Source organism: Heptranchias perlo, chromosome 7 (genome assembly GCF_035084215.1).
Source record: "Heptranchias perlo isolate sHepPer1 chromosome 7, sHepPer1.hap1, whole genome shotgun sequence".
In the NCBI taxonomy this organism is placed as follows: Eukaryota; Metazoa; Chordata; class Chondrichthyes; order Hexanchiformes; family Hexanchidae; genus Heptranchias; species Heptranchias perlo.
In genome coordinates this window covers 43,411,870-43,439,478 of record NC_090331.1, presented here as the reverse complement: position 1 = coordinate 43,439,478, position 27,609 = coordinate 43,411,870, and the positions used below count along the sequence as shown (strand labels likewise).

Here is a 27,609-nt window from a genome sequence, read left to right as displayed (position 1 = left end):
ATTTAACCAAGGCTCTATATAAGTTTAACATAACTTCCCTGCTTTTGAATTCTATTCTTCTAGAAATGAACCCCAGTGCTTTGTTTGCACTTTTTATGGCTTTGTTAACCTGCGTTACTACTTTTAATGATTTGTGAATCTTACCCCGAGATCCCTTTGCGCGTCTATGTTATAAGCTGGATAGCCAGGTGGTGAAGGATAGAATGCTAGAGACTGGTCTTCAGATGCTTCCAAGCCTTTATTCAGAGCTCCACATTACACCCACCACACCCTAGATAAGATCTCTTATAAATGATACAAGAGAGCCCCAATTGATACACAGTACCTGAATACAATTAACACTAATTGATATAAATGACATGGATAAAATTAACACTCTACCCCGTATAGACTCTTATTTTCCAAGGCGTAGATGGCCTCCTTATTCCTCCTACCAAAATGCACCACCTCACACCTATCTATATTGAAATTCATTTGTCATTTACATATCTATTCCACAAGTTTGTTAACATCTTCTTGTATTTTGTCGCATGCTTCCTCAGTATTAACTAAAGCCCCCAATTTGGTGTCAACCACAAATTTTGATTTTGTACTTCCGATTCCAGAATCCAAATCATTTATGTAAATAGCGAACAACAATGGTCCCAGCACCGATCCCTGTGAAACACCATTCCCCACTTTCCACCAGTCTAAGTAACTACTTTTTAATCCCTACTCTGTGTTTTCTGTTTTGTAGTCAGTTTGTTATCCGTTCTGCTACTTGTCCCCTAACTCCACATGCTGTGACCTGAGTCATGAGTCTACTACACGGTACCTTATCGAAGGCTTATCATGAAATACCAAATTGCACTGGAGTTTGTTGATTTGACGACTATTACAAGCACACAAAGTGCATAGCAGATTTGGGATGCAAGAGAGGGGAATATTTTGAGAAATATTATCAAAGTAAGGTAATCGTTAAAGACAAATACTCAATGCCTCAAGTGAATGACTATTTGGACTTTGTCAAAAGTCAAGGGCACTAGCATACTGGAGCTGATTTCTGGATAATGGCAAATGGCTATGCACCATGACAGCAGGTCCAAAAATACATTTTGCTCCAGCTAAGGGTTGTTCCAGTTTAAGACACTGCCATTTCAGCTGTGCAATGCTCTTGCTATGTTTCAGCATCTTATAATAATCTGTTGGCTGATCTGATTTACAGTTGTTGTACCCGGATGACATTGTCGTGGACTCCTAGAATTTTACTTTTCTGCAATTCACAGAGCTGGGAAGGATAAGATGGTAACTGATACATTATGCAGAAATTCTGTTGGGGAAAGAAAAGAGGAACTTTACGTTCTACCTGAGGGAGCAGCACTGGCAGCAATTCTTCCTAGTCAAGACATAATGAGGATAATTTTCACCTTCACCGCCTGGGCAATGGGATGAAAATTGAGCAGGTTCTACAATGGGAGGTAAACCACTCTGGCGGTGAAGGTGAAAACTTCCCCCTATACAACCAATCCAAGTAAGGAACAGCTTTAAAAAAATTACATAAGGAGGATCTGGTAATCAGACCAGGCAGAGAGGCAGGTCAGCAGGTAAAAGGGGAAAACACTATTCTGGCATTATAAGAAGACAATGTATATTACCATGCTGAGCCGAACAGGCCAAATACAAATCTGAAGGAAACTATTAAACCATAACTGAGACTGTTCCACGAGTGGGCACTTGGGTATCACAAAAACAATGCTACAATTCTGCCAACAAGCTTGGTCTCTGGCTTTGAGAAAAGATATCACTAGGTACATAAACATTATGCTCAGTTGCAAGCTGCAACATGTTGCTATAAAGCCATAGCTCCATGGAAGCACCTGGTAGTGGACTTTCTTGGGCCACTTTCCTTATTCAAGAATGGTAATTGCTGATTGATACTTGTTGACTTCTTCTCCAATGCATAGATATTCCCCATTAGATGCATGACAAGTCCGGTAGCTGCTGCAAAGGTGATGCAGGAAATTTTTCCACATTTCAGGGTTCCTATGACCCTGGTATCTGACCCACGTATACCATTTATAAGTGCAGTGTTCAAAGAGACAACAGAGGCACTGGGTATTATACACCATGACATCAACCTCAGTTAAACCAGAGAGCAAACTGATCAATACTACCATGAAGGCCTATGTAGCCAAATGACTTCACCGGCTTTTGCTATTAGAACTGCACCTCTTTTCAGCACAAGCGTTAACCACCAGCACTATTCGCTTTGAAAGGTAATTAGTAATACCTGTTGACCTGCTTGAGAATCTGATGGCTGCTACGAGGTCCACATGAAGTCGGTGTTGAAGATACATATCAAATAATAAAAGATCACTTGACAATAGCACATGCCATTCAAAGGAAGCGTCATAACAAAAGACAGCCAGTTGACTTCAATACCAGCAAAGTTGAAGCCCATGGAATAAAAGGGACAGTGGCAGCATGGATACGAAATTGGCTAAGTGACAGGAAACAGAGATTGGTGGTGCACGATTGTTGTTCGGACTGGAAGGAGGTGTACAGTGGTGTTCCCCAGGGGTCGGTACTAGGACCACTGCTTTTTTTGATATATATTAATGACTTGGACTTGGGTGTACAGGGCACAATTTCAAAATTTGCAGATGACACAAAACTTTGAAATGTAATGAACAGTGAGGAGGATAGTGATAGACTTCACAAGGATAAAGACAGGCTGGTGGAATAGGCGGACACGTGGCAGATGAAATTTAATGCAGAAAAGTGCGAAGTGATACATTTTGGTAGGAAGAACAAGGAGAGGCAATATAAACTAACAGGTACAATTCTAAAGGGGTGCAGGAACAGAAAGACCTGGGGGTATATGTGCACAAATCTTTGAAGGTGGCAGGACAGGTTGAGAAAACGGTTAAAAAAGCATACGAGATCATGGGCTTTGTAAACAAACAGAGGCATAGAGTACATAGGAACATAGGAACAGGAGCAGGCCAGTACAAAAGCAAGGAAGTTATGATGAACCTTTATAAAACACTGGTTTGGCCACAACTGGAGTATTGTGTCCAATTCTGGGCACCGCACTTTAGGAAGGCAGTGAAGGCCTTAGAGAGGGTGCAGAAAAGATTTACTAGAATGGTTCCAGGGATGAGGGACTTCAGTTACGTGGATAGTCTGGAGAAGGCTGCGAAGAGATTTGAAAAAGGTGTTCAAAGTCATAAGGGGTCTAGACAGAGTAGATAGAGAGAAGCTGTTCCCATTGGTAGAGGTGTCGAGAACCAGAGGACACAGATTTGAGGTGATTGACAGAAGAACCATAGGCGAATGGAGGGAAAACTTTTTTACGCAGCGAGTGGTTATGATCTGGAATGCACTGCCTGAAAGGGTGGTGGAGGCGGATTCAATCGTGGCTTTCAAAAGGGAATTGGATAAATACTTGAAGGAAAAAAATTGCAGGGCTACAGGGACAGGGTGGCGGGAGTGGGACTAGCTGGATTGCTCTTGCAGAAAGCTGGCACAGGCTCAATGGGCCAAATGGCTTCCTTCTGCGCTGTAACAATTCTATGATTCTATGAACTTGTTGAAAGTAAGGACCCATGCTAGACTGATGGTAGAGTGCAAGGTAACATAGCTAAACCAGCCCCCATCTACAAAGGGTCCACATAGGACACTTGGGAAATTATTAGACACAAATTATAAGGTTCTAAAGATCCCGCGATGCAAAGTTCCTGGTATTCGCTATGTGTGAGACATGCTTCTATACTGGGCATGGGGGTTAGTTCATGGAGGACCCGACAAAGAGGTACCAGAAAATCCTGAGGTTACTCTGGATGGGGAACAATTCTTATCTTCATTCACATCGACATCATCATCTTCTGTATCACCGTCCAATGCTCAGTTAACAGACATACTACCAGTAGATGGGGGTGAGACAAAATCTTCAATAGCTGAATCTGAAGAAGAACAGGACAATACAATGTCTACACTGAGCCTGTGATAGGATGTTGTAAAGTTGGGGGTCATCCGATAAGACTTTAGTTGTACTTGGATCAGCTTTGTTGCTTAAGGGGAATTGCAATGATTGGGATTGTCTGACCGTGCATCCCTCTATCCCCTAAGATGATGATGTACTGTTTACTCCTGTAACTCAGTTATCATATCAGTGCAACCTCAGAAGTTATTTGGGCGGGGGGGGGGGGGGGGGGGGTGGAGAAAGAGACAGAGCTAATAAATGGAGAAATACATTACATTCAAAAATGTTGAGGTCACAGTGTAATTGCCAAGCAATCACCAGGAACTGGCTATAATTTTGGTATTGTATATATCTTTCTTCAATGTTTTGTTGTTAAATTTGTTTGACACAACTATGTGTGTAGCTGAAATACTATGTAATGACAGGCCATCAGAGACTGAGATAGAGGAGAGATTTTAACAATCCTGTGGAACTGGGCTGTAAGAAGGTTGAATTATGGATCCCACATGTTGAGAAAGTTAGACATATATAAGGTAAAACCAGAAAGGTGAGGAGAGAGAGAGAGAGAGAGAGAAAGAGGAAGGGGGAAGGACACGATATGGACGGATGCTGTTGCCAACGAGTATTATTGTTCTTTATAGTCAGTGTATAAATGTTCTTTATAAACTGACTTATATGTACATATTATGTTTGGAGCTTTATCTGAAAGAAGTTGACAACAACAATGACTTGCATTTATATAGCACCTTCAATGTAGAACAAATGACCCAAGCTGCTTCACAGAAATGTAAGGAAAAAATATACACTGAGCCAAAGAAGTAGATATTAGAAGGGGCGACCAAAAGCTTGATCAAAGAGGTTGGTTTTAAGGATCTTAAAGGAAGAGAGGGAGAAGAAGCAGAGGAGTTTAGGGAGATAATTCCAGAGCACGGAGCCTAGGCTGAGTGCGGGGTAAGGTTGCACGAAAGAAGGAACAGAGAGTTCGGGTGGGCGGGGGGAGAAAAGAGATGGGTGGGAAAGAAGAGAGGATTGTAGGATTACGGAGGTAAGGACGGGCGAGGCCATGCAGGCATTTAAACACAAGGATGGGAATTTTAAATTTGAGATGCTGAGGGCCCAGGAGCCAACGTAGGTCAGCGAGGACAGGGGTAATGGGTGAGTAGGACTTGGTGGGAGATAGGATGTGGGCAGTAGAGTTTTGTATGAGCCAAAGTTTATGGAGGGTGGAGGATGGAAGGCTAAGCATGAAAAGATCGGAAAAGTCGAACCTGATGGTAACAAAGGCATGATTGAGGGCATCAGCAGTAGATGGGCTGAGGCAGGCGATGTTACAAAGATGGAGGTAGACGGTCTTTGTGGCAGAGAGTACACGGGAGGGGGAGGTTGGAATCTCAGCTCAGGGTCAAATAGGTTCAGCTTGAGGCAGTGGCTGGGGAGGAGAATGGAATCGGTGGTGAGGGTACAGAGTTTGTGGCAGGAACCAAAGGCGAATTTGTTGGTGTTACCTTTGTTTAGCTGGAGGAAAGTGTGACTCATCCAAGGCTGGATGTCAGAGAAACAGTCTGACAACACAGACAACGGAGAGGTTGAGAGGCAGTGGAGAGGGTATTATCAGCATACATATGGAAGCAGACCTGATGATATCACCAAGGGGCAGTACGTGGATGAGGAAGAGGACAGGGCCAAAGGTAGATCCTTGGGGGACTCGGTGGGGGGAATGATCGGGGGGGCGGGCAGGAAAAGAAGCCATTGCTGGCTACGATTGGATAGGTAAGAGTGGAACCAGGCAAATATAGTCCCATTGAGCTGGACAATGGAGGAAAGGCATTGGAGAAGGATGGTGTAGTCCAGTGTTATCCAAAACATTAGGCACTAGTCATAATTGGGAATCCATATATGGCTAGTTGCATTTCTGATTAGTACATAAAAGATGAGCAATAGACATCGTCGTTGAGCATGTGATCTCAATACTCATTCACTCAGCGTATGCATGTGTACTTTAACCTTTTTGTATATTTGTTGGTAAAATGGTAAGACAAAGAGCAGAATGTGTAAGTGTTTTTTGATTGTTGTGAGTGCTTCACTTCCTTGGTTATTAAATGGAGGTAGATCTTAGTTAAGTAAATATACATGAAGTACATTTATCAGTATTGAGAGAACATATATAAGGCATTTTCTACTGAAATTAGCGCATCTGGCTAAAACGGTGTCACCGTAGCCGCACCTGTGGATAGTCAGCAATTTCTTTAGCGGGTGTACTGGTGTAGTCAACCGTGTCAAAGCCTGCAGAGAGGACAAGGAGGGATAATGCACCACGATCATAGTCAGGGAGAATATTCTTCGTGACTTTGAGTTAGGGTCATTTCAGTGCTATGGCATGGAGCAGAAACCCGATCGGAATGTTTCAAACATGGAGTTGTGCAAAAGACAGGGACAGATTTGGGAGGCAACAACGCATTCAAGGAATTGAGAGGAAAGGGAGAGTGGACATGAGGTAGTAGTTTGCAAGTACAGAAGGGGGAGGGGGAAACTGTAAATGATTGCATCGTCTCAAGTACTATGTCAAACAGCAGATGAGGAAGGTAGGGAAGTAGGATGGTCAGCAGTTTAGTGGGAATGAGGCCAAGGGATCAGGCAGTGGGTCTCATGGATGAGATGAGCTCAAAAGGGCATGAGGGGAGATGGGAGAGAAACTAAACAGATGCTGTTATCTGGTTCTTATGTGGGTCTTCACAATGGGTAACAGCAATTGGGAAGAATCAATGACATTTGCTGCATATTTCAAAACCAAGTGGCAGCATCAACTGGATCCAAAGCCGATTTGATCAGACTAGATCTGCCCAAGGTAGGCCTCTGTATCTTTTACTCAAAGTAGAAAAACTAAATATCAGCTGAGAAAATGGCAACAACTTTGGAAATTGAAAATTCCACAAAAATCTGATTGTGGCCAACATTAGGAAATAAAAAGTATACTTGATCAAAATGACTGCAAAATGGCATGAATTTCATAAAGGGTCAGTGTCAGAAGATGTTCCACTATCTCTATTTTCCTCCTCCCCTATCTCATCGAATGGCATTTATAAGTGAAGGCTGAATAAAGAATTGTCTGTATTCTTTAAATGTATCAAACTTTAACTGGCATTTTATTCCTGCTTAAGATGCATTTTTCTTGGAATAATGTATGTACATAGTTAGGTTTAAATCAAAGGATTTAATTTTTCAGATCTGCAGCTTGTGATATGCTAACATAATAGCATGAAATTTAAATTTCATGCTATCTGTGCTCTGACTGAATGCGAACTAAGAATAAGACCTTCCTGTTGTCCTTGTGAAGCAGCATGTTGGTGCACTGCTGAACTAGAAGAATGCAAGTTCTCCTCTACTATGCTCGAAATGGTAAGCTCCAGGTAATGGCCAAGAAATCAGGGGAAAAGCAGTAACCAGAGTTGAGCTACTTCCCCAGAGACACAAGGTGGGCAAACAAAAAACAAACATGAACTCTTCCTAGTACATCTTTCAGAGGAACATTGGCAAAACATGCATATCATCTCATTCAGAAAATGAAAAATGGTACTTGGGGACACACAAGAAGTGAATCAATCCCTTCCAATTGGTCTTAGTAATAACAAATTATTTCAATTTCCTGAACAACTAGCCTCGCAACTGAAAAACAGAAAGTACCTAGATTTGATATTTTAAAAATCTGTAACCGTTTAATTTTTCTGTAATTAAACTAGCTAGGTAAGATATTAGCTACATAAACAGAAAGAAAGAATACACACCTGTAGTGCTGATAATGCAAAAGGATTAAGTCCCAGTGGATTCTGCAGGGATCCCGAACACAAAAGTGGAGATGAGGACGAAGATTGGGAATTAAATTGAGATTGTGCCATTTGTTGCGAGGAGGTTGGAGGCACGTTTTTACAGGTGATGGAAGATTCATCACAAGGCATTCTTGGTAAGAGGCTGAACCACTGTCCACCTTTCTCTGTAAGTACTTTCAGCAACTGGTCATTTTGGAGTAAAGGAGAGTTGTAGAGTTTCCCTGTGCCAGTTATCAGTGGGTTAAAGAGGTTTGCACACGAGTCCATCTTTTCTGAGTTGCCAGATGGAATTGTAAGTTGGGAAGTTGAGATGGAGTTCTGAGAGATACAATGACTAGGAGATGATGTTGGAGTGGCATTTACTTGGTTCACATTTTGTTTCTGAGTCACAAAATCTGATTCAGGAGGCATTTTTGCTACCTCTAACAGCTTACTCAGTTTAGAAAAAGAACCTGGCTTTTGCAAGAACAGATTAGTGCTACATCTCTCTTTTGAATCACTTTTGCACAAATCATCACAGTTAGTTGCTGAACAAGAGCTGTTTAATTTCTCTTCAGGTATCTCAGGAGGCTCTTCCTTTATCTGCAAACTGGTAACATTTTTTAGTTTTTCTCTCTCTTTTGTCACCTCTTCAGAACCTGAAATAATAAACCAGTTTTACTTAAAATCCAACATATTAACATTTTTACATTAAATATTTAATGTAGTAAAAGTGTTAAGTGTCATTGTATACAACACTAGCCTTTAAAGCTCAACTTGTGTCTATAATGGACAAAATATGCACAAATTACATTTTAAAGAAAAGAAACTGTGAAACATTTACATAAAACAATGTGAAATAAAGATGTAAACCAACAGCCACACCCATAAAATGTTCACACGACCAGTAAACAGACATAGTAAACTTAATCATCTCTGACTCAATCACTTTATGGACCTCGCAGACATGGACAGTTCTCTGGCTCACTTTATGGATCCTCCAAAATTAGGCAAAGTCTTCACTTGGAGCCACATACCCTGCTGCACCTACATGACCACTTACAGGAGATGGCCAATAAGGTGGTCAAAGGGACCTCAACTGGATTAAGCAATATAACAGAATCAAGCCAATAACGACTTCTCTGATGGACTTGAATTCCCCAAAAACAAGGTCTAGTAAAGAAACACCAAGGAGAACTACCCTTTTAGCAAAATTCATACATTTGCACACCAATTTAGGTGATCTTCCCCTACTCTTCAGGTATAACTTTGTTCTTTACCGCAACTTTAGTTATTTGACTAGAGAAGACAGCTAGAAGAAACCAAGATAAGCATTTGTAATTCTCCCTTGCTCTACTCCCCCCAAACTAAAAACACTGAACAACACCAAGCAGCAGAATTGAGGGGAATGCTGGGCAGGAGCTTTGAGTATTGAAGTTCAGATTCATTTAAGGTGCCTCTTATTACGTGAGATAAGCCACAATGTCTGATTGCAGTAATTAAGCACTCCCAGAGATCAACTGGAAGCAAATTGCTCTAAGCAACATCCTGAGATCAATTAGAAGATATTTCCTATTGCTGGGAAAGGTTCTCTACAAACAGCAGGAAATGGTTGCTTTCATTTTAAATATGTATTTACTTTGGGGTGGATTTTAAGCTGCCCGATAGCAACGGCAGGAGGCCCTGTCCATTTCAAGGGCTGAGCAAGATTAACACATATGTGGTAAGCAGCCCACCTGATGCAGCTTGCCGGCTCTGGGCCAGCGCAGTATCGGGCTGTCTGGAGGCTAACCAGGCCGGGAAAAAGATGGGCGACCCAAGTGGCAGCGGCCCACATTATTCTGGTGCAACCCCCACGAAAAATCATTTTAGCACCTACCTTTTTGGGCCTCTTCTGCTGTTCCACCAGGTTTAACTGAGCAGAGCATCCATGGTGGACGCTCACCCAGTAGGCAATCAAAATTGGGTTCCTACGTATGTCATAAGACCTTGATTTACATAGATTAATGAGGCTCCCACCTAATTTAGGCAGGGGCCAAGTGGAAGCGTCCTGTAAAATTACCACCTCCATTTTAACTCCTCTACTGCTGCGTTTCCGACGGGTGGAGGCAGTTAAAACATCCCCCCTTTTATTTGAAGTATGACACAGAACTGTGCATGTGTGGCAAAGTGTAGCATCTGTTATGTATGCATATCAAAACAAATACATTTATATACAGTTGCTCAGGTCTCAGATCCATGGACATTATTTTAAGAGCAGGGGGTTTTCCTGCTCTCATGCCCAAGGCTACGGACCAAATGCTGGAATATGGGATTAGAGTAGACAGGGCTGATGGCCGGCGCGGACACGATGGGTCGAAGGGCCTCTATCCGTGCTGTATAACTCTATGACTCTAACATTCATCATGCAAAAAAAAATGAACTCGACATTAATCTCACTGTTGTCTGCGGCATCTTGTTGTACACAAAATGGCTATTGTGTTCACCTACAGCTCAGTGACTACAATTCAAAGTAATTCATTGTACATTTTGGATGTGAAAAGTCCCTGCTGGTGCCTTGAGTCTCTTACATGAGAGTTAAAGTAACCAAAAAATGAAAGAATGCTGAAAAATGGTGTCCTCTTCCTGCTGATACAGGGAGGAGCATACCTTTAAGTTGTATCATCTCTCAGAGAACCCACTGAGTTAAGGTGAGTTAGTCAGTGCCAGTGTAAAGCTCACTTCTACTATACTATCACGAGTGTTGATTTCTGATGTATCAGAGATCTGTTTTGTTTCTAATCGGAAGAATCCATGACAATCAACACAGATACCGAAACCAAGACCGTACAATGATCAAAGGCTGAGGATAAACCAACTAGAATTGACCCACACAAAGTAAGTCTCAGTAGGCCAGTAAAAAAACACAAAAATAAGCCACATCAGCTGAAAAGACTGCACTAGTAACTTTTTGAAATGTAAAAGCCTAGCAAACTTGTAACAAACTTAATGGGCTCGATATTGCCAGGGCTGCGGGTTCGCGGTGGGGGGGGGGTTATTGGGCGCGTGGGTAACGTGCCCGGTGAAATCAGTCTGCCCCGCGCGCGATCTCAGCCTAATTGGATCCACTTACCCGGTCTTCCGAGTTCCCCGCTGCTGATCTGCGCGTCGGGCGGACTGCGCATGCGCAGTAAGGTCCGTCAGCTGGAGGAGCTCTATTTAAAGGGGCAGTCCTCCACTGACAGATGCTGCAACAAATAGGAAAAATTACAGCATGGAGCAGCCCAGGGGGAAGGCTGCTCCCAGTTTAATGATGCCTCACTCCAGGTATCATTAGATGGGGTGAGGAGGAGTGGGAGGACAGAGATCTTCCGCCCGGCGGGCGGGAGGAAGCGGCCTGCCTCTGCCACCAGCAAGGCCTGGCTCGAGGTGGCAGAGGTCACCTGCACCACCAACATATCGCCCACCTGCATACAATGCAGGAGGCGCTGCAATGCCCTAAGTAGGTCAGCCAAAGTGAGTACACTTACTCATTCCCCTACACTCCGTCTGCCACATCACCGCCCCCACCCCACATCTCCTTCTGCACTGCCAACACTACTCTGTCACATCACCCCTCACACCCACTCAAACCTCATCCTCATCTTACCTGCACTTACTCACCTCGCCAGTACTCATCCCGCCACTGCCACTCAACCCAATCCTCATACAATCTCATGGCTCTATCTCATACTCACCCTCTCGTGCATCTCTTTCACGGCCAGCCTCACTCAACCTGCCACCACCTGTGCTGCAGCCACAGGGCATGCATCACATATGTGCAGTGGGAAGCGTAAGGCAAAAGTATTGTGAGCATGAAGCGGATGCACAATGGTGTTTGAGGGTTTGTCATGGTTGTTACTTATATTTAATTTCTGACCAACTCACATCACATATTATATTGGCACCATTACTGCCATATCTTTGCGAATCTTGTCTGGTTTGTGCAATAATGCCCATTCCTGAGGATCACAATGAAGACCCACACCTGATGCCACCCATTGTGTCACTGCAAAGTGGGTGTAAGTGTATTTGCAGGGTTCTTTTGTGCAGATAACCAAGAGATGTCGGCGATGTCCCCGGTGGCACCCTGGAAGGATGCGGAGGAGAAGTTGTTGAGGGCAGTGGTGACTTTGACAGCGACAGGTAAGAAGATGGTGCTCGGGCCAGCTGGGAGCAGCTCGGCATGAAGGAGGCTGCAGATGTCCATGACTACATGTCGAGTGACTCTGAGCCTCCGTGTGCACTGCTGCTCAGCGAGGTCCAGGAAGCTGAGCCTCGGTCTGTGGACCCTGTGGCGAGGGTAGTGCCCCCTGCGAAGCATCTCTCTCTGTGGTTGCCTTCCCTCCTGCTGTGCAGGTGGATGTGTCACAGCACTGTGTTGTGGAGCTCCACGTGTCAGAGGTGGACGGCTTGGCCGGTGAGGCTGTTCGCCCTCCGAGGAGGTCATGACTGCAGCTACGGCGGCCCCCATCCGCAAGATGTACATCTGAGGGGGTCCGCAAGGTAGGTACATGTCTCTGGACCCCAGGGTAAGTGTGCAAGTTGGTGAATTTGATTGGCCAAATTTTGTCCAAAGTGACAGAGTTGCCTCCTGCAATGAGTGAGGGTCTTCCCTCCCCCCCCGCCCCCCGCCCCCCGCCCCCCCTCACCTGTCAAATGGACCTTTGCAGCTGCCACAGGCTGATAGCTGCAACACGTCCATTTCAACTGGGAGTGTTTCCCCCAGTATGGGAAACAGTCCCAGTTGTTTCTAAAATCCCACCCCTCCTGACATATTCCCTTAATCAGGTCTGTTAATGACCTGAAATAGCAAGGTAAATACTCTCAAGTGGCACCCCGCCGGCTTTAATTGTCTGCGGGAGTCCCACATGCGGGGGCTGCGCGTGCACGTCGGCGCGTCCGTGGGGAACCCAGAAGTGGGCGGGTTGGAGCCGGGCTCCCGACCCGCTCCGGGATTCCCCGATTTTCGGAGCCCCCCGCCAGGAACGCACCCGATAGCGGGTGCTAAAATGGAGGCCAATGTCTACAAAGAAAAATGTATATTAAAGACTATTTTATAATACAGAATAATATCGAAGAGCAAATGTTTCCTTTTGTAAGTAGACAAGAGTCAAGACTGTTACAGACAACAGGACATTGAATGTGCGATTCAGAAAAAGGCCTCATATACAACGAAATGGGGAAGATCATCTGACTAAAGAATAAGGACACAAATTCTCTCAAGTAAAAAGAATTCCTAAGCTCTTCTCATCCACTCCTCATTACCCAGAAATAAGATAATGGCAATTCCTATTTTATGTGCTTACTGAATGAATGAAAAGCAATTAGGATTTTGAAAGAGAATTGCTATTTCAGATTTGTCCAATTTTTAAAAAGTTTAATGACACTGAAATGACACTAATGCTCAGGGTATAAAATCTTGGAGTTGGAAGATCGTGGGTTTAAGTCTTGCTCCTGGACTTCAGCATGTAAAATGTAGTAATGCTGGAGGTGCCATCCTTCAGATGAGATTCTAAATCAGTGCCCTATATGCCTGTCCCCAGTGAACCAGATGGATGTTAACAAGAGAACACATTTTCCTGGTCTCTTGGCCTACATTTCTCCCTCAACCAACACCACTAGAACCAGGCTAACTAGTTATTAATTTCATTGTGTTGTTTGTAGGATCTTGCTCTGTGTGATATGGCTGCTGCATGTGCTTACATAAGAACAGTCACTGCATTTGAAAATAATTAATTGTATGTGAAATACTTGGAGATAGTTCAAAAAATGTGATAAGGCACTATACAAATCTTGCTTTTTTCTTTTAAAAAGAAAACAGAAAAAAGTTTGATAAGCTTTTTGTGTGCAAGATATTAAACAGTTCAATAAAATCAAAATTACTTTTTAAAAAAAAATAGCATCAGCATTGGCATGCTTCAACAAGCATTACTGTATAAATGGTTTAAAATGTAGTGTGCCAACTACCTCATTTTGATGCTATAAATGTACTTTATTTCCTAGTACAGTCATAACTCAATAATTCAAGATTGTTAAACAAATTTGCTGAGTTTTTTGTTCTAAATTCAGGTCAAAGAATCAAAATGGACAGGTTTTCAAATGAAATAGTCCTTAAGGTCAAAATGGTTTATCAAGAAATGTGCTTTAAAATATGTTTAACTAGGCTGCCAAAGTGGCACTGCATGTTGGAACACGTCTGCTCCGCTACCTTGCTCAGATTGACAATTAAGTCATAGGAATGTACTGAGCGGAGGTTAAACAGTTTGCTATGGGGTGGAAAGTAAGCAAAGTCAAAAGAAAGAGAGAAAAGCTGCCCATACCATGTCATGTTGCACATCTCTTGGCATCTGGCCAAACAGGTGTATTGAGAGTGATCTAGTCATTCACTGACGAGACTAAGACTTGGAAGGATCTATAAGTGGAAGAAAATGGGCAGAAAAAGCCACAGGTGCATGCCCTTCATCGAAGTGTAAGTATCCTCATTTAAAAAAAACTGAATCACCCTCTTTAGATTTGCAACAAGATAGGATTAGACTTCTTACCAATTTATCATCTTAATCTGATTATGATGTTAATTTACAAGGATTTTAGATACTGCAGCAATAACATTACTTCTAGGAACCCTGAGCAAGTTTGAGACCTTTAGTGAAAAGATTGCACCACTTTACCTTCTGCACTTTCCATGCCTTCAACAAACACACCTCCACACTGGGGAAGTACCCAGTAGCGCCGTTTGTAACGATCTTGGCCAAACGTCATGGCACGCAATGAATGAGAGGCCTCAAAGAGTTTCTTACGGTACTGGCTTTGTTGCTGTTCGGATAAAACATTGATAGTCAGACAATGATATTCGTCTTTACAAACATATTTCTAAAGTATTGAACATGACTTACAAAAATAAATGCTTCACTGCTACATTTCATTGCTAGTTTATGTCACAGTAAACAGAAGTGCTGTAACATGACAAGAATATTTGCATGATTCTGACCAATACGAAGAGTAAAAGTACAAACTGCTGCAGTTAAAGAAAGTATAAAATATACCGTCCTGATCAGTTAGGTTCCTGAAATGCAAAGGTTTGCACCACCACAACTTGCATTTCTATAGTATCTTCAACACAAAAAAAAATCCCAGGGCCGACACAGAAACACAATGGGAAAGATGATTCTGATTCAAAGGAGGTGGTATTAGGAGGGATGACCAAAACTTGACCAAAGACATGGGTTTTAAGGAAGGTCTGAAAATAGAAGAGGGAGATGGAGATGCAGAGGGGTTTAAGAAAGGAATTCCAAGGTGCAGGACTTAGACAGCTGAAGTTACAGCTGGCAATAGTGGGGCATAGGGAAGGAGGGATGCCCAAGAGACGGAAGTCAGAGCAAGAGAGATTGCGGATGGAGGGCAGTTGTAGCTCGAGAGGATTGCAGAGATATGGAGGTGCCAAGATTAAGACTCCTATAGTGACCCTCAGTAGAAGACACAAAAAAATACCAGAAATAGTGGAACCAAGGGTCTAATGAGAGTGAGGAACTTAAAGTAGTTAATATTAGTAAAGAAAAAGTACTGGAGAAATTAATGGATCTAAAGCTGACAAATCCCCTGGACCTGATGGCCTATATCCTAGGGTTCTAAAAGAGGTGGCTGCAGAGATAGTGGATGCATTAGTTGTGATCTTCCAAAATTCCTTAGATTCTAGAACGGTCCCAGTGGATTGGAAGGTAGCAAATGTAACACTGCTATTCAAGAAAGGAGGGAGAGAGAAAACAAGGAACTACAGGCCAGTTAGCCTAACATCAGTAGTCAGGGAAATGCTGGAATCCATTATTAAGGACATGGTAACCGGGCACTTAAAAAAAAATCATGATATTATTAGGCAGAGTCAACATGGTTTTATGAAAGGGAAATCGTGTTTGACAAATTTATTAGAGTTTTTTGAGGATGTAACTAGCAGGGTAGATAAAGGGGAACCAGTGGATGTAGTATATTTGGATTTTCAAAAGGCATTCGATAAGGTGCCAAACAAAAGGATGTTATACAAGACAAGGCTTATGGGGTTGGGGGTAATATATTAGTACGGATAGAGGATTGGTTAACAGACAGAAAACAGAGTAGGAATAAACAGATCATTTTCAGGTTGGCAGGCTGTAACTAGTGGGGTGCCGCAAGGATCAGTGCTTGGGCCTCAGCTATTTACAATCTATATTAATGACTTAGATGAAGGGACCGAGTGTAATGTATCCAATTTTGCTGATGATACAAAGCTAGTGGGAAAGTAAGCTGTGAGGAGGACACAAAGAATCTGCAAAGGGATATAGACAGGTTAAGTGAATGGGCAAGAAGGTGGCAGATAGAGTATAATGTGTGGAAATGTGAGGTTATTCACTTTGGTAGGAAGAATAGAAAAACAGAATATTTTTTAAATGGTGAGAAACTGTTGAATGTTGGTGTTCAGAGGGATTTGGGTGTCCTTGTACATGAAACACAGAAAATTAACATGCAGGTACAGCAAGCAATTAGGAAGGCAAATGGTATGTTGGCCTTTATTGCAAGGGGGTTGGAGTACAAGAGTAAGGAGGTCTTTGTGCAATTGTACAGGGCTTTGATGAGACCACACCTGGAGCACTGTTTTGGCCTCCTTACCTAAGGATATACTTGCCTAAGAGGCGGTGCAACAAAGGTTCACTAGATTGATTCCGGGGATGAAAGGGCTGCCCTATGAGGAGAGATTGAGTAGAATGGGCTTATAATCTAGAATTTAGCAGGCTGTTTTGTCCTGGATGGTGTCGAGCTTCTTGAGTGTTGTTGGGGCTGCGCTCATCCAGGCAAGTGCAGACTATTCCATCACATTCCTGACTTGTGCCTTGTAGATGGTGGAAAGGCTTTGGGGAGTCAGGAGGTGCGTCACTCGCCGCAGAATACCCAGCCTCTGACCTGCTCTTGTAGCCACTGTATTTATGTGGCTGGTCCAGTTAAGTTTCTGGTCAATGGTGACCCCCAGGATGTTGATGGTGGGGGATTCGGTGATGGTAATGCCGTTGAATGTCAAGGGGAGGTGGTTAGACTCTCTCTTGTTGGAGATGATCATTGCCTGGCATTTGTCTGGCACGAATGTTACTTGCCGCTTATCAGCCCAAACCTGGATGTTGTTCAGGTCTTGCTGCATGCGGGCACGGACTGCTTCATTATCTGAGGGGTTGCGAATGGAATTGAACACTGTGCAATCATCAGCGAACATCCCCATTCCTGACCTTATGATGGCAGGAAGGTCATTGATGAAGCAGCTGAAGATGATTGGGCCCAGGACACTGCCCTGAGGACCTCCTGCAGCAATGTCCTGGGGCTGAGATGATTGGCCTCCAACAACCACCATCATCTTCCTTTGTGCTAGGTATGACTCCAGCCACTGGAGAATTTTCCCCTGATTCCCAATGGCTTCAATTTTGCTAGGGCTCCTTGATGCCTCACTCAGTCAAAGCTGCCTTGATGTCAAGGGCAGTCACTCTCACCTCACCTCTGGAATTCAACTCTTTTGTCCATGTTTGGACCAAGGCTGTAATGAGGTCTGGAGCCGAGTGGTCCTGGTGGAACCCAAACTGAGCATCGACGAGCAGGTTATTGGTGAGTAAGTGCCGCTTGATAGCACTGTCAATGACACCTTTCATCACTTTACTGTCCACCTGGTACACCAGTACTTCTGAAATATCCTCCTTTTTTTCTCAGCTGACATTCCCTCACTCCCTACCCCTCCTCTCACAAAGATGACATGGTTATCCTTGTCCTCACCCATCCTAACAGTCTTTCTATTCGCCAGATTATCTTAAGCCATTTCCCCATACTTGATCCCATCAGTGAGCATATATTCCCTTCCCCTCCAGAAAGACCATTCCCTCTAGATATCCTTATTCATTCTTCCACCGCTCCAACATTCAGCTTCTTTCTTCCCAGAACTTTTCCGTGCAATTGCAGCAGATGGAGGAAGTACATGTGAACACCTGTCCATTCACATCTTCCCACACCACTGTCCAGAGCCCCAAACATCCTGAGAAACAGGAATTCATGTGTACTTTCCCAATCTAGTCTACTGTATTCCCTGCTCACTGTGTAGTCTCCTCTACATTGGGGAGACAAAATGCAGATTAGATGGACTTTGTCGAACACCTCCATTCTGTCCACAAGTGTAATCGTGAGTTACCTGTGGCTCACCTAATTTCCCCTCCCATTCCCACCCTGACCTCTTCGCCTTTGGCCTCCAACACTGCTCTAGCCAAGCTCAATGCAAGCTTCAGGAATAGTATCTCATTTTTCTCCAGGGCACTCTGCATCCTTCTGGTTTGAACATTGACTTTGGTAAATTCAGACCATTGGGTATATCCTCCATTTTCTTTTCAGCAGAGGATGTGAAGTGGGTGTGTCAACATTCAGGGGAGGGGAAGCGAGTTGACAATGTGGGGATGGACCCTGCATCAGAATAAAGCGGTGGCTCTGTTAGGGGATTGTGCACCCGGGATGTCTGCCTGTTTTTTCCCCCTCTTTGCAACAGGTGGGCCGATTGTGCATTTCATGTTTTCATTGCAGACCTCATGCCTTTCTCATGCTTTTCACCAATTTAGCTATTTACACATCTTTGGCTCTTCTAATATATTTTAATTTTCTCACTGAGATGATCTCATATCATTCAACAGATTCCTACTCTCTATTCAGCAACTTTCAGTTTATTCAACCTATTACCTTCCTCTTGTTGACTAAAATTATCTGTTGTCTCTTCTTCTGCCCCCTTTCCTTTTTTTTTGAAATTCTTCCACAGCATTAAGAGGCCAATTTATCTGCCAGTTTTCAGCTCTGGAGAAGAGTGTACACCTGAAATGTTAACCTGACTTTTCTCTTTACAGATGCTGACTGACCTGCTGTGTCTTTCCAACATTAAAAAGTAACAAATGTTATCTCTACTATCTTGTCTGGCAGATCATTCCAAAGATGGTAAGAGCATTCCAAATGCGACTGGATCATGGGCTGTAAGAATTAGGACACTAGAAGGATGGGCCAAATGGCCTCTTCTAATGACATGCTCAAGATACTATAGAATCTTGTCTTCTGGCAAAATAAAAGCTATCAAATAACTCTAGCATGGATGAGTATGCTCTGAAGATTGCAGTATATTAACATTCACCATACACTTAAATATACAATAGTTTTATAAAGCGTACATCTAAATAAATTCTTAAATCTACAAACACTTCACAAATTATTTGGTGAATGTACTTTTTTGAGAATTCAATAAAAGAAGCATTGTCAGTCAGATTGAAGGTAAACCCAGAGAGATTTCCAAGAATATGTAACTGCAGGTTTCTCAAAAATGTCTTTAGAATACTGTACAGCTTTGCCTATTTTTCTTAAAATTCAAAAAAGTGAAATGCTAATAAAATGAACATTAATATTTATAGCAATAATAAGGATTGAATGTTTGATTTTACCAAACTATTAAGAAATTAGCTATTCGAACATTTCAGGTCAGCTGCATCACGAGAAAACTGCATCTTAAATAGAGCAACTGAATGACATGCTACTCAGTTCACAAATGCAACATGCAAAATGTATTAACTTATTTTGATTCAACTCGTAATAAAACAGATTGTTAGAGAATATCCAGTAACTATTTAAACAGTATGAATTGCTAACCTAAACCAATTCTTCCCTCCCCTTCAAAATGTGCTCGACAGATACAGAAACATGCAATGAAACAAAAAATGCTGGAAATACTCAGCAAGTCAGGCAGCATCTGTAGAGAAAGAAACAGAGTTAACATTTCAGGTCGATGACCCTTCGTCAGAACTCTGTTTCTTTCTCCACAGATGCTGCCTGACTTGCTGAGTATTTCCAACATTTTCTGTTTTTATTTCAGATTTCCAGCATCTGCAGTATTTTGCTTTTGAACAAAAACATGCAGCTCAAGGAGTTTTATCCTGACTGAAGAATGTCAGCACAAAGGCAAGAAGTCAGAGATGTTTTCTCTGAAGGAGAAGGCAAACAATGATCTAAAAATACTCAATGCTGGTTGAACCAAACCACAGTTCTGACTTTATTTGCAAGCAAAAAAGACTTCTACCTTGCCCAATTTTTCAATCTGTTTCTCCAATTCCTCCACACTAGTCGACTGTTCTCCATCATCCTAAAAAGAAAACCCAGAGAGCTGAAATTATGAGCAAGTACTTGCCACATCTATCAACATTTTAGAGATGTCCAAAATCAGATGCAGTAAAACTCACCCAAGATCAACAGTGATCAAATTCAACTCTGATAATTCTACATTGCAGAAAACCATTTCCATTTACCACAATGCACTTATTAGATCAGTGCACAAGATCAAATACCGTTATTTATTATTGTCACTCGTTCACACTTCATAGTTGCTGACAGAAATCTTGGTAAATGCATATTCAATCTTTAAAGAAATATATACTCTAGACAAAATGTTAAAAAAGAAAACACAGATAAGGGCTGTTTGATTTTTTAACAAGTTGCAAAAAAATTGTAAGATGCACTACATGTCCACTGAGCCTGCCAAGTTATCACGGTCAAAATGACTGCCCATTGATGTTTCAATGACTTACATATCATTTCCCATGAATTCCATCAGCAGAAATTTGATTTTGATGAAACAGCATGGTAGATAGGCATTTGACTTTGATAATACCGATAAAGCACACTAATAGTGTACAGATGATCTGCATAGAGCTTTTTTTTTAAAAGCAATAAAATATTGAATATTTCAAAGGCCAGGAAGAACCTATTTAAAGTACTCTACAATGTAAATAATATAATTTCCAGTATATATGAAGTATCCCAAGAGAAAAATTGATGGAGTGAGTAGGTGATGTGCCATTTGTCATGTACGTCCCTCCTCATGCATAGTGCAATGCCTTAATAACACCAGCTTGCAGTTACACAGAGATATCAAAAAAGAAATTTACCAAGATGCTTTACAAGTAGGAGTAACAAAAATTAATGTCAAACCAGGAAGGTAGAGATTAGGAGGGGTGACTAAAAGCTTGGTCAACAAACTACTGAATACATCCACACTCCTTATTGATCAGCTACACATAATCATGCTTGCATGCATTTGCAGAGTTCATTTCCAGCTGACCAGAAAATTGTGCAGAGCCAACAGAATAACTTGGATCTGCCAGTTCCATATCATCAAGGAAGTACCAGTCTCAAATTGATATCCACAGTATAATGCTCCATTAGCAACCAACAATACCCGAACTCAGGACTCAAGTGTTACAAAACAGAGTCTTAGCCCATAGTGTCAACTACATTTCAAAATAACTATCTTAACAAGCACTGATCAAATTACCTCATCTTCAGCCATTTCCATTTTCTTTGCTCTCTTCTCTTCATCTTTATCCTCATCATCATCCTCATCATCCCCCTGATCATCACTGTCATCATCATCGTCATCATCGTCATCGCTATCCCCACATTTTCGTTTTCTCTTTCGGCCAGGAGTGGGCATGCCTAATAGCCGGTGTTCTCCATTGCTATCAGCGCTGCCAATAGTCTCCTTCTTACCAGTTCTTTTAGCATGAATAATTTTAAGCCTAGGAACAGTTAAAGTATGTCACTCTTCTTTAAAACCAGAGCATTGTATCATGATCTGTGGCAGTTCACAAGAAGTGTGCTCAACAAAAGATTTACAGGGGAAAACAAACTGAAGAATTTTATCGTCTCCTTCTGCATAAAATATAACAAATTTCATCCAGTTAATACAATGTATATAAACCTTATTATTCGGCCATGCTATTTTATTGTGATGGGGGAGGGGTAGTAATTGAACTAAATAATTTATGGGGGAAAAATGTCCTAACTTCACGCTTAAAAAATGTTTATGATCTAGTAATATTTCGTATTAAAATGTAAATGGTGATAAGTTAGTTCTATTTGTGCTGAAGTCCAAACAAGGACATTATATAACTTACTTCCGAAGTTTGCCTTCCACAATCCATTTGTCTCTTCTCAGATTGGACATGTGGTCAATGTTTTTATCGATTTCACTATAAGAAATACAATGCAACTTAGCAGTAGTCCCATTCTAAAAGGCACAATTTGTATGTAATTTCAAGTTAAAACACTTACTTTACTACCACCTTGCTGCATGCAAGTTCATTAATCAAGAATGCAAGTACAGAAGCTTTTTGAACTGGAGTGTGTGCTTGGAAAGGTTTTGTGTTTAAACTTTCTGTAAGTTCAGTTTGTCCATTGTGGGCCTCCATGTAGATCTGCAAAATTTCTGAAACAGTATCCTTGTTGATCCTGACATTGGTCACGTGGTCTCCAAGAAAAGTCCGCGCCTTAGAAACAAAATATTTTTTAAAATTTAAAATAAATTACTATCACTGACCTGGTAACATCTCCGTTTATAAAATACAGGAATCCTTGTGTACTACAGGAGTTTATCCAAGTACCCAAGTCAAAAGTCTATGTCTAGATAGAAAGAAAGTGATGTCTTTATTATTTTAAAGTATCGAGGAATCTGGAGAAGTATACACTGAACTTAGTTACATTGTTTATTCATCTGTCTTAAGTAAATAAAACCACCTGTAGGTCCATAGTCTAGTCTTGGTCCAGTAAGAGTGCCTATCCAGTCTGCCTTTTAAAAAGAGCAGAACAACATGGTGGCACATAATACATTCCAGAAGCCAGAGTACATCGTAGGGGTTCTCTGTTATGACCCCTGGGTCACGCCATCATTTATCTAGACATTGGACAGAAAAGGGTGCACTCCAGATCAAAGGGGACATAAGATTTGCTAACAGAAATGGCGACTGAGGCTGAGCACAAAAAAATATATAGTATCCATACCCAAAAATGTGTCAGACACATTCCTTCAAGACATTTTTGAGATTAGTAACATTGCCTGCATGATCCTCCCTTCTTCCACCATATGAAGGCACTCCCCAAGAGTAATGTGTCAGTTCTTTTTTTCAGAACAATTCACAATTACATTAAGAATATAATTTGTAATTTTTTTTTAATGTAAATGAGAAAGACTTCTACTTAGGTATTCATCTTCCACTGGCAAGCCAGGATTAGCTGTGGCACTGTTATACACCTCTGATGTAAAATCAGTAATATTAAAAACTGCCCAATTAAAATACTCAGATTGCTATGTGCATGGAAAGAAAAAATGGGTTGCCATATTTCCAACTGGCATCCTATGGGCTTATGAGAGTGGCATTGGGTGCATTAAAAGAAACAGCGAAGAGCAGAGTATGGAGATTAGCATAGTACTCTAAAACTAGATTTTTATTAGCAGCAAGGTGAAAGGACCTTTAAAGAAGTTAAAGATGCAGATTGGGATTAAAAAAAACTGTTGGCTTCTTAGTCAAATTAGCAGCACAAAATTTGAATGCTTAACACTGGTTTAAAATGGAGACTTTAAAGCAGGGTGTTTAACTTAAACGGTTGTATCATATTTCATACTTCATTACTATTATCCCAAAATTACATTGTTTAAAAATTACTTAAGGCTGAAGACAAAGAAAACCCTGACATTTTTTCACATTACAGCAAAACATACTTCAGTCTTCAAACAGATTTAACTCAACTACCTAGATGTTGAATCTGAGCCATGTTCTGTATCTCCTGTTGGAGTTCAGATTTCACACACACACACCCTTAAAAGACAATGAGAGCAACTGTTTATTGAAGTAAATTTTGACCTAACGGCTCAATTTCTTAATTGAGAGTTAATTGGTCATTAAATTGAGCATTCAAAAGTGCAAAATCCTTTCAGGCGTTGTTATTAAAATTATCTAGTGTCCGTCTTTGCATGTGAACGGGTTCATTGGATGATTATGGTGAGCTGAATAGATAATGAAAGGTGACTCAACCTTTGCCTTAATAAGCTAGTCCACTATTAGAAGTGTAAAACAAAAAAAATTACATAATATAAAGAAACTTTTGAAGACTGTCACTTTAAAAAGAAATCTACTACTCTTGAACAATAGACTGTTATTTGGATTTATTTTATGGTTGCAATCGATAAAAAATAATTAAAATGGATGTCATACCTTATATCCTGGTGGTAGTCCTGGGTCATGGATAGCAGCAGCCAATAGTCTCGCCAACAAATCCTGGATTTCTCCCATACTGTCACCCACATTAAGCAGTCCTTCTTGAAGTACATTCAAAGTTGGGACATCAATACTTAAATCAAAGCCAAGAACCTTACCAAAGTTGTGGAGGAACTGTACTACCATAAGGCAGTCAGCAAAGGCACCCCCAGGCAGTACAAGACCAGGAATGGGGAAAAACTCTGGTAAAGCCTAACAGCAGACAAGGAAAAATAATTAGTGCACAGAAATATTTATTTGAAGAATACTTAGCTATTTGATGGTTTAATTTATAATTTATTAGAGCACAATTGGCAATTTTCAAGCAACATTAGCTTACATGTGCCAATTTGACAAAGTCCTCTTCTAAAAGTTTAAGATTTTGTCTCAGCATATGACTTCCTATTAAGTGACAAATTTAGAAATATTGGAGCCAACTCATAGATTAATGAAAGTTAAGTCACAGAAATCAAACTAATGCTTCATCTTCATTTGATTTATTTTTTTTAAAAACACAAAAGGGGTTGCTCAACATCAAAAACCAAGCTGATAAAAATGATGATCAACTTGGACATTTTTTTGCCTCCCCAGTCATTTCTATAGTATATTCCTTATAGTTCTATTGGTTCCCTGAAGGAGAAGCTCTATCCTCTCACAAAAGTTTTAGGCAGAAAGTGTAACCAGAATTTGTCTCCCATATGATAATCTGTAACTGATGCAACCATTGCATCAACATCCCTGCAATTAGTCACTTGATTTCCTGACTCTTTCTCAAATAGAAATGTGCAAAAATTTCCTTCCCTGCTCGTCCAATGGAACGTAACTACAATGACTCCAAGAGCCAGTGAATTAGGTGAAATTGGAAAAAATGCTTGTAAAGGTAAATGCTTGAAACCATAAAGTCAGTGACTGCTAAGAGCATACAAAAAAGTTTCCAGGGAAGAAAGTGGAAAAATAAAAGAGCGAAACAAACAAGCATTCCCTACTTTCACACTCAGGGCAGAAACCTAATAATAATGAGAATCTGTATCACAGATGTATGGTGTAATGACCAATTAATCATAAGCCCTGATCCTGAAAAAGGCACATCACAACCTAAAATGTTGACGGTAGGGAGACTGGCACATCTGATTTGATGAAACAATCATCAATCTAAATAATGGAGTTTTGTGTCTGTATGTTGATAAGATTGCAAGATTTTAATACTGTAGTGGACCTGCAACTTTTTTTTTTTGATTGGTCCATGCTAACCACTGGCCACCCGAAACTAAATCCCACTGCATCTACTATTTCCTCTAATTGCTTTGTCCATCATTTTACTAAGATTTATGGGATCCCATTGAATCCAATTCTGTCCATTTCAATCTCAAGGCATCCCAACCTTATCTTATTTCTACTGAAACCCAAGTTTCACCTCTGATAATTCTTCTCCCTCTTACACTTTGCTTACTCCAATTTCCAACCCAAGGGTGGCGCTCAAGCTTTAGTTCCTTGTGATATTGCTGCTACTTGCCTTAGCTACCTTGAATCACCTGACTTTGATCTCTGTAGCTAAAAATATCCCTCCTTCACTTCACTTTCTTGTAACCTTGATAACTCAACTTTTTTTAAAATCAAGCGAAATTGAATTTAACTTCATAGAATCATAGAACGGATACAGCATAGAAGGAAGCCATTCAGCCCATCGAGCCCATGCCAGCTCCTTGCAAGAGCAATCCAGTTAGTCCCATTCCTCGCTCTTTCCCTGTAGCCCTGCAGAAATTTTCCCTTCAAGTATTTATCCAATTCCTTTTTGAAAGCCACGATTGAATCTGCTTCCACCACCTTTTCAGGAAGCGCATTCCAGATCATAACTACTCGCTGCGTAAAAAGATTTTTCCTAATGTCGCTTTTGGTTCTTTTGCCAATCACCGTAAATCTATGTCCTCTGGTTCTCGACCCTTCCGTCAATGGGAACAGTTTCTCTTTATTTACTTTATCTAAACCCTTCATGATTTTGAACACTTCTATCAAATCTCCTCTTAACCTTCTTTACTCTAAGGAGAGCAATCCCAGCTTCTCTGCACTCTCTCCAGAGCAATTACATCCTTCCTGTAATGTGGTGACTAGAACTGCACACAATACTCCAGCTGTGGCCTTACTAGCGTTTTATACAGTTCCATCATTACATCCCGGCTTTTGTATTCTATACCTCGGCTAATAATGGAGAGCATTCCGTATGTCTTCTTCACAACCTTATCTACCTGTACTGCCACCTTCAGGGAACTGTGCACATGCACTCCAAGGTCTCTCACTTCCTCTACCCCTCTCAATATATTCCCATTTGCTGTGTATTCCCTTTTACTGTTTGCCCTCCCTAAGTGCATTACCTCCTTCTCACTGTTTACTACACTTCCAAGTTTTGTGTCCTCTGCAAATTTTGAAATTGTGCCCTGTACACCCAAGTCTAAGTCATTAATATATATATAAAAAAAGCAGTGGTCTTAGTACTGACCCCTGGGGAACACCAATGTTTACCTTCCTCCAGTCCGAAAAACAGCCGTTCACCACTACTCTCTGATTCCTGTCACTTAGCCAATTTCGTAACCATGCTGCCACTGCTCCTTTTATTCCATGAGCTTCAATTTTGCTGACAAGCCTATTACGTGGCACTTTATCAAACGTCCTTTGAAAGTCCATATACACGATTTGCCTTTAACAAATCCGTGCTGGCTTTCCTTTATTAATCCACACTTGTCCAAGTGACTATTAATTTTGTCCCAGATTATCGTTTCTAAAAGCTTCCCCACCACTGAGGTTAAACTGACTGGCCTGTAGTTGCCAGGTTTATCCCTACACTCTTTTTTGAACAAGAGTGTAACATTTGCAATTCTCTAGTCATCTGGCACCACCCCTGTATCTAAGGATGATTGGAAGATTATGGCCAGCACCTCTGAAATTTCCATCCTTACTTCCCTCAGCAACCTAGGATGCATTCCATCTGCACCAGGTAACTTATCTACTTTAAGTACAGCCAGCCTTTCTTATACTTCCTCCATCAATTTTTAGCCCATCCAGTATCTCAACTAAATCCTCTTTTACTGTGACTTTGGCAGCATTTTCTTCCTTGGTAAAGACAGATGCGAAGTACTCATTTAATACCTCAGCCATGCCTTCTGCCTCCATGCGCAGATCTCCTTTTTGGTCTCTAATCGGCCCCACCTCTCCTCTTACTACCTGTTTACTATTTATATGCCTACAGAAGACTTTTGGATTCCCTTTTATGTTAACCGCCAATCTATTCTCATACTCTCTCTTTGCACCTCTAATTTCCTTTTTCACTTCTCCACTATACTTTCTATATTCAGCCTGGTTCTCATTTGTATTATCAACCTGACATCTGTCACACGCCCCCTTTTTCTGCTTCATCTTATTCTCTATCTCTTTCGTCATCCACTGAGCTCTGGCGTTGGTTGCCATACCTTCCCCCCTCATTGAAATGTACCTAGACCCAAACCATCTCCTCCGCCCATTGTTCGATTACAGTTTTGCCTGCCAATCTTTGATTCCAATTTACTCGGGCTAGATCTGTTCTCAACCCACTGAAATTGGCCCTCCTCCAATTAAGTATTTTTACTCTAGATTGCTCCTAGTCCTTTTCCATAACTAATCTAAACCTTATGACACTATGATCACTGTTCCCTAAATGTTCCCCCACTGACACTTGCTCCAC

The 27,609-nt window shown here is 41.4% G+C and overlaps 1 protein-coding gene across 11 annotated transcripts in view; it reads right to left on the bottom strand.

Moving 5' to 3' along the window:
• The window catches only part of baz2ba (bromodomain adjacent to zinc finger domain, 2Ba), a 295,269-nt gene that overhangs the window by 33,813 nt on the left and 233,847 nt on the right, over nt 1-27,609 (bottom strand). For all 11 annotated transcript variants that reach the window (XM_067987408.1, XM_067987414.1, XM_067987411.1 and 8 more), the window contains 7 exons: nt 23,856-24,110; nt 21,919-22,133; nt 21,762-21,836; nt 21,140-21,383; nt 19,889-19,951; nt 14,457-14,601; nt 7,747-8,426 (listed from right to left, as the gene is read on the bottom strand). In XM_067987408.1, coding sequence (XP_067843509.1) covers nt 7,747-8,426; nt 14,457-14,601; nt 19,889-19,951; nt 21,140-21,383; nt 21,762-21,836; nt 21,919-22,133; nt 23,856-24,110 — 1,677 coding nt within the window. The remainder of the gene's footprint in view (nt 1-7,746; nt 8,427-14,456; nt 14,602-19,888; nt 19,952-21,139; nt 21,384-21,761; nt 21,837-21,918; nt 22,134-23,855; nt 24,111-27,609) is intronic.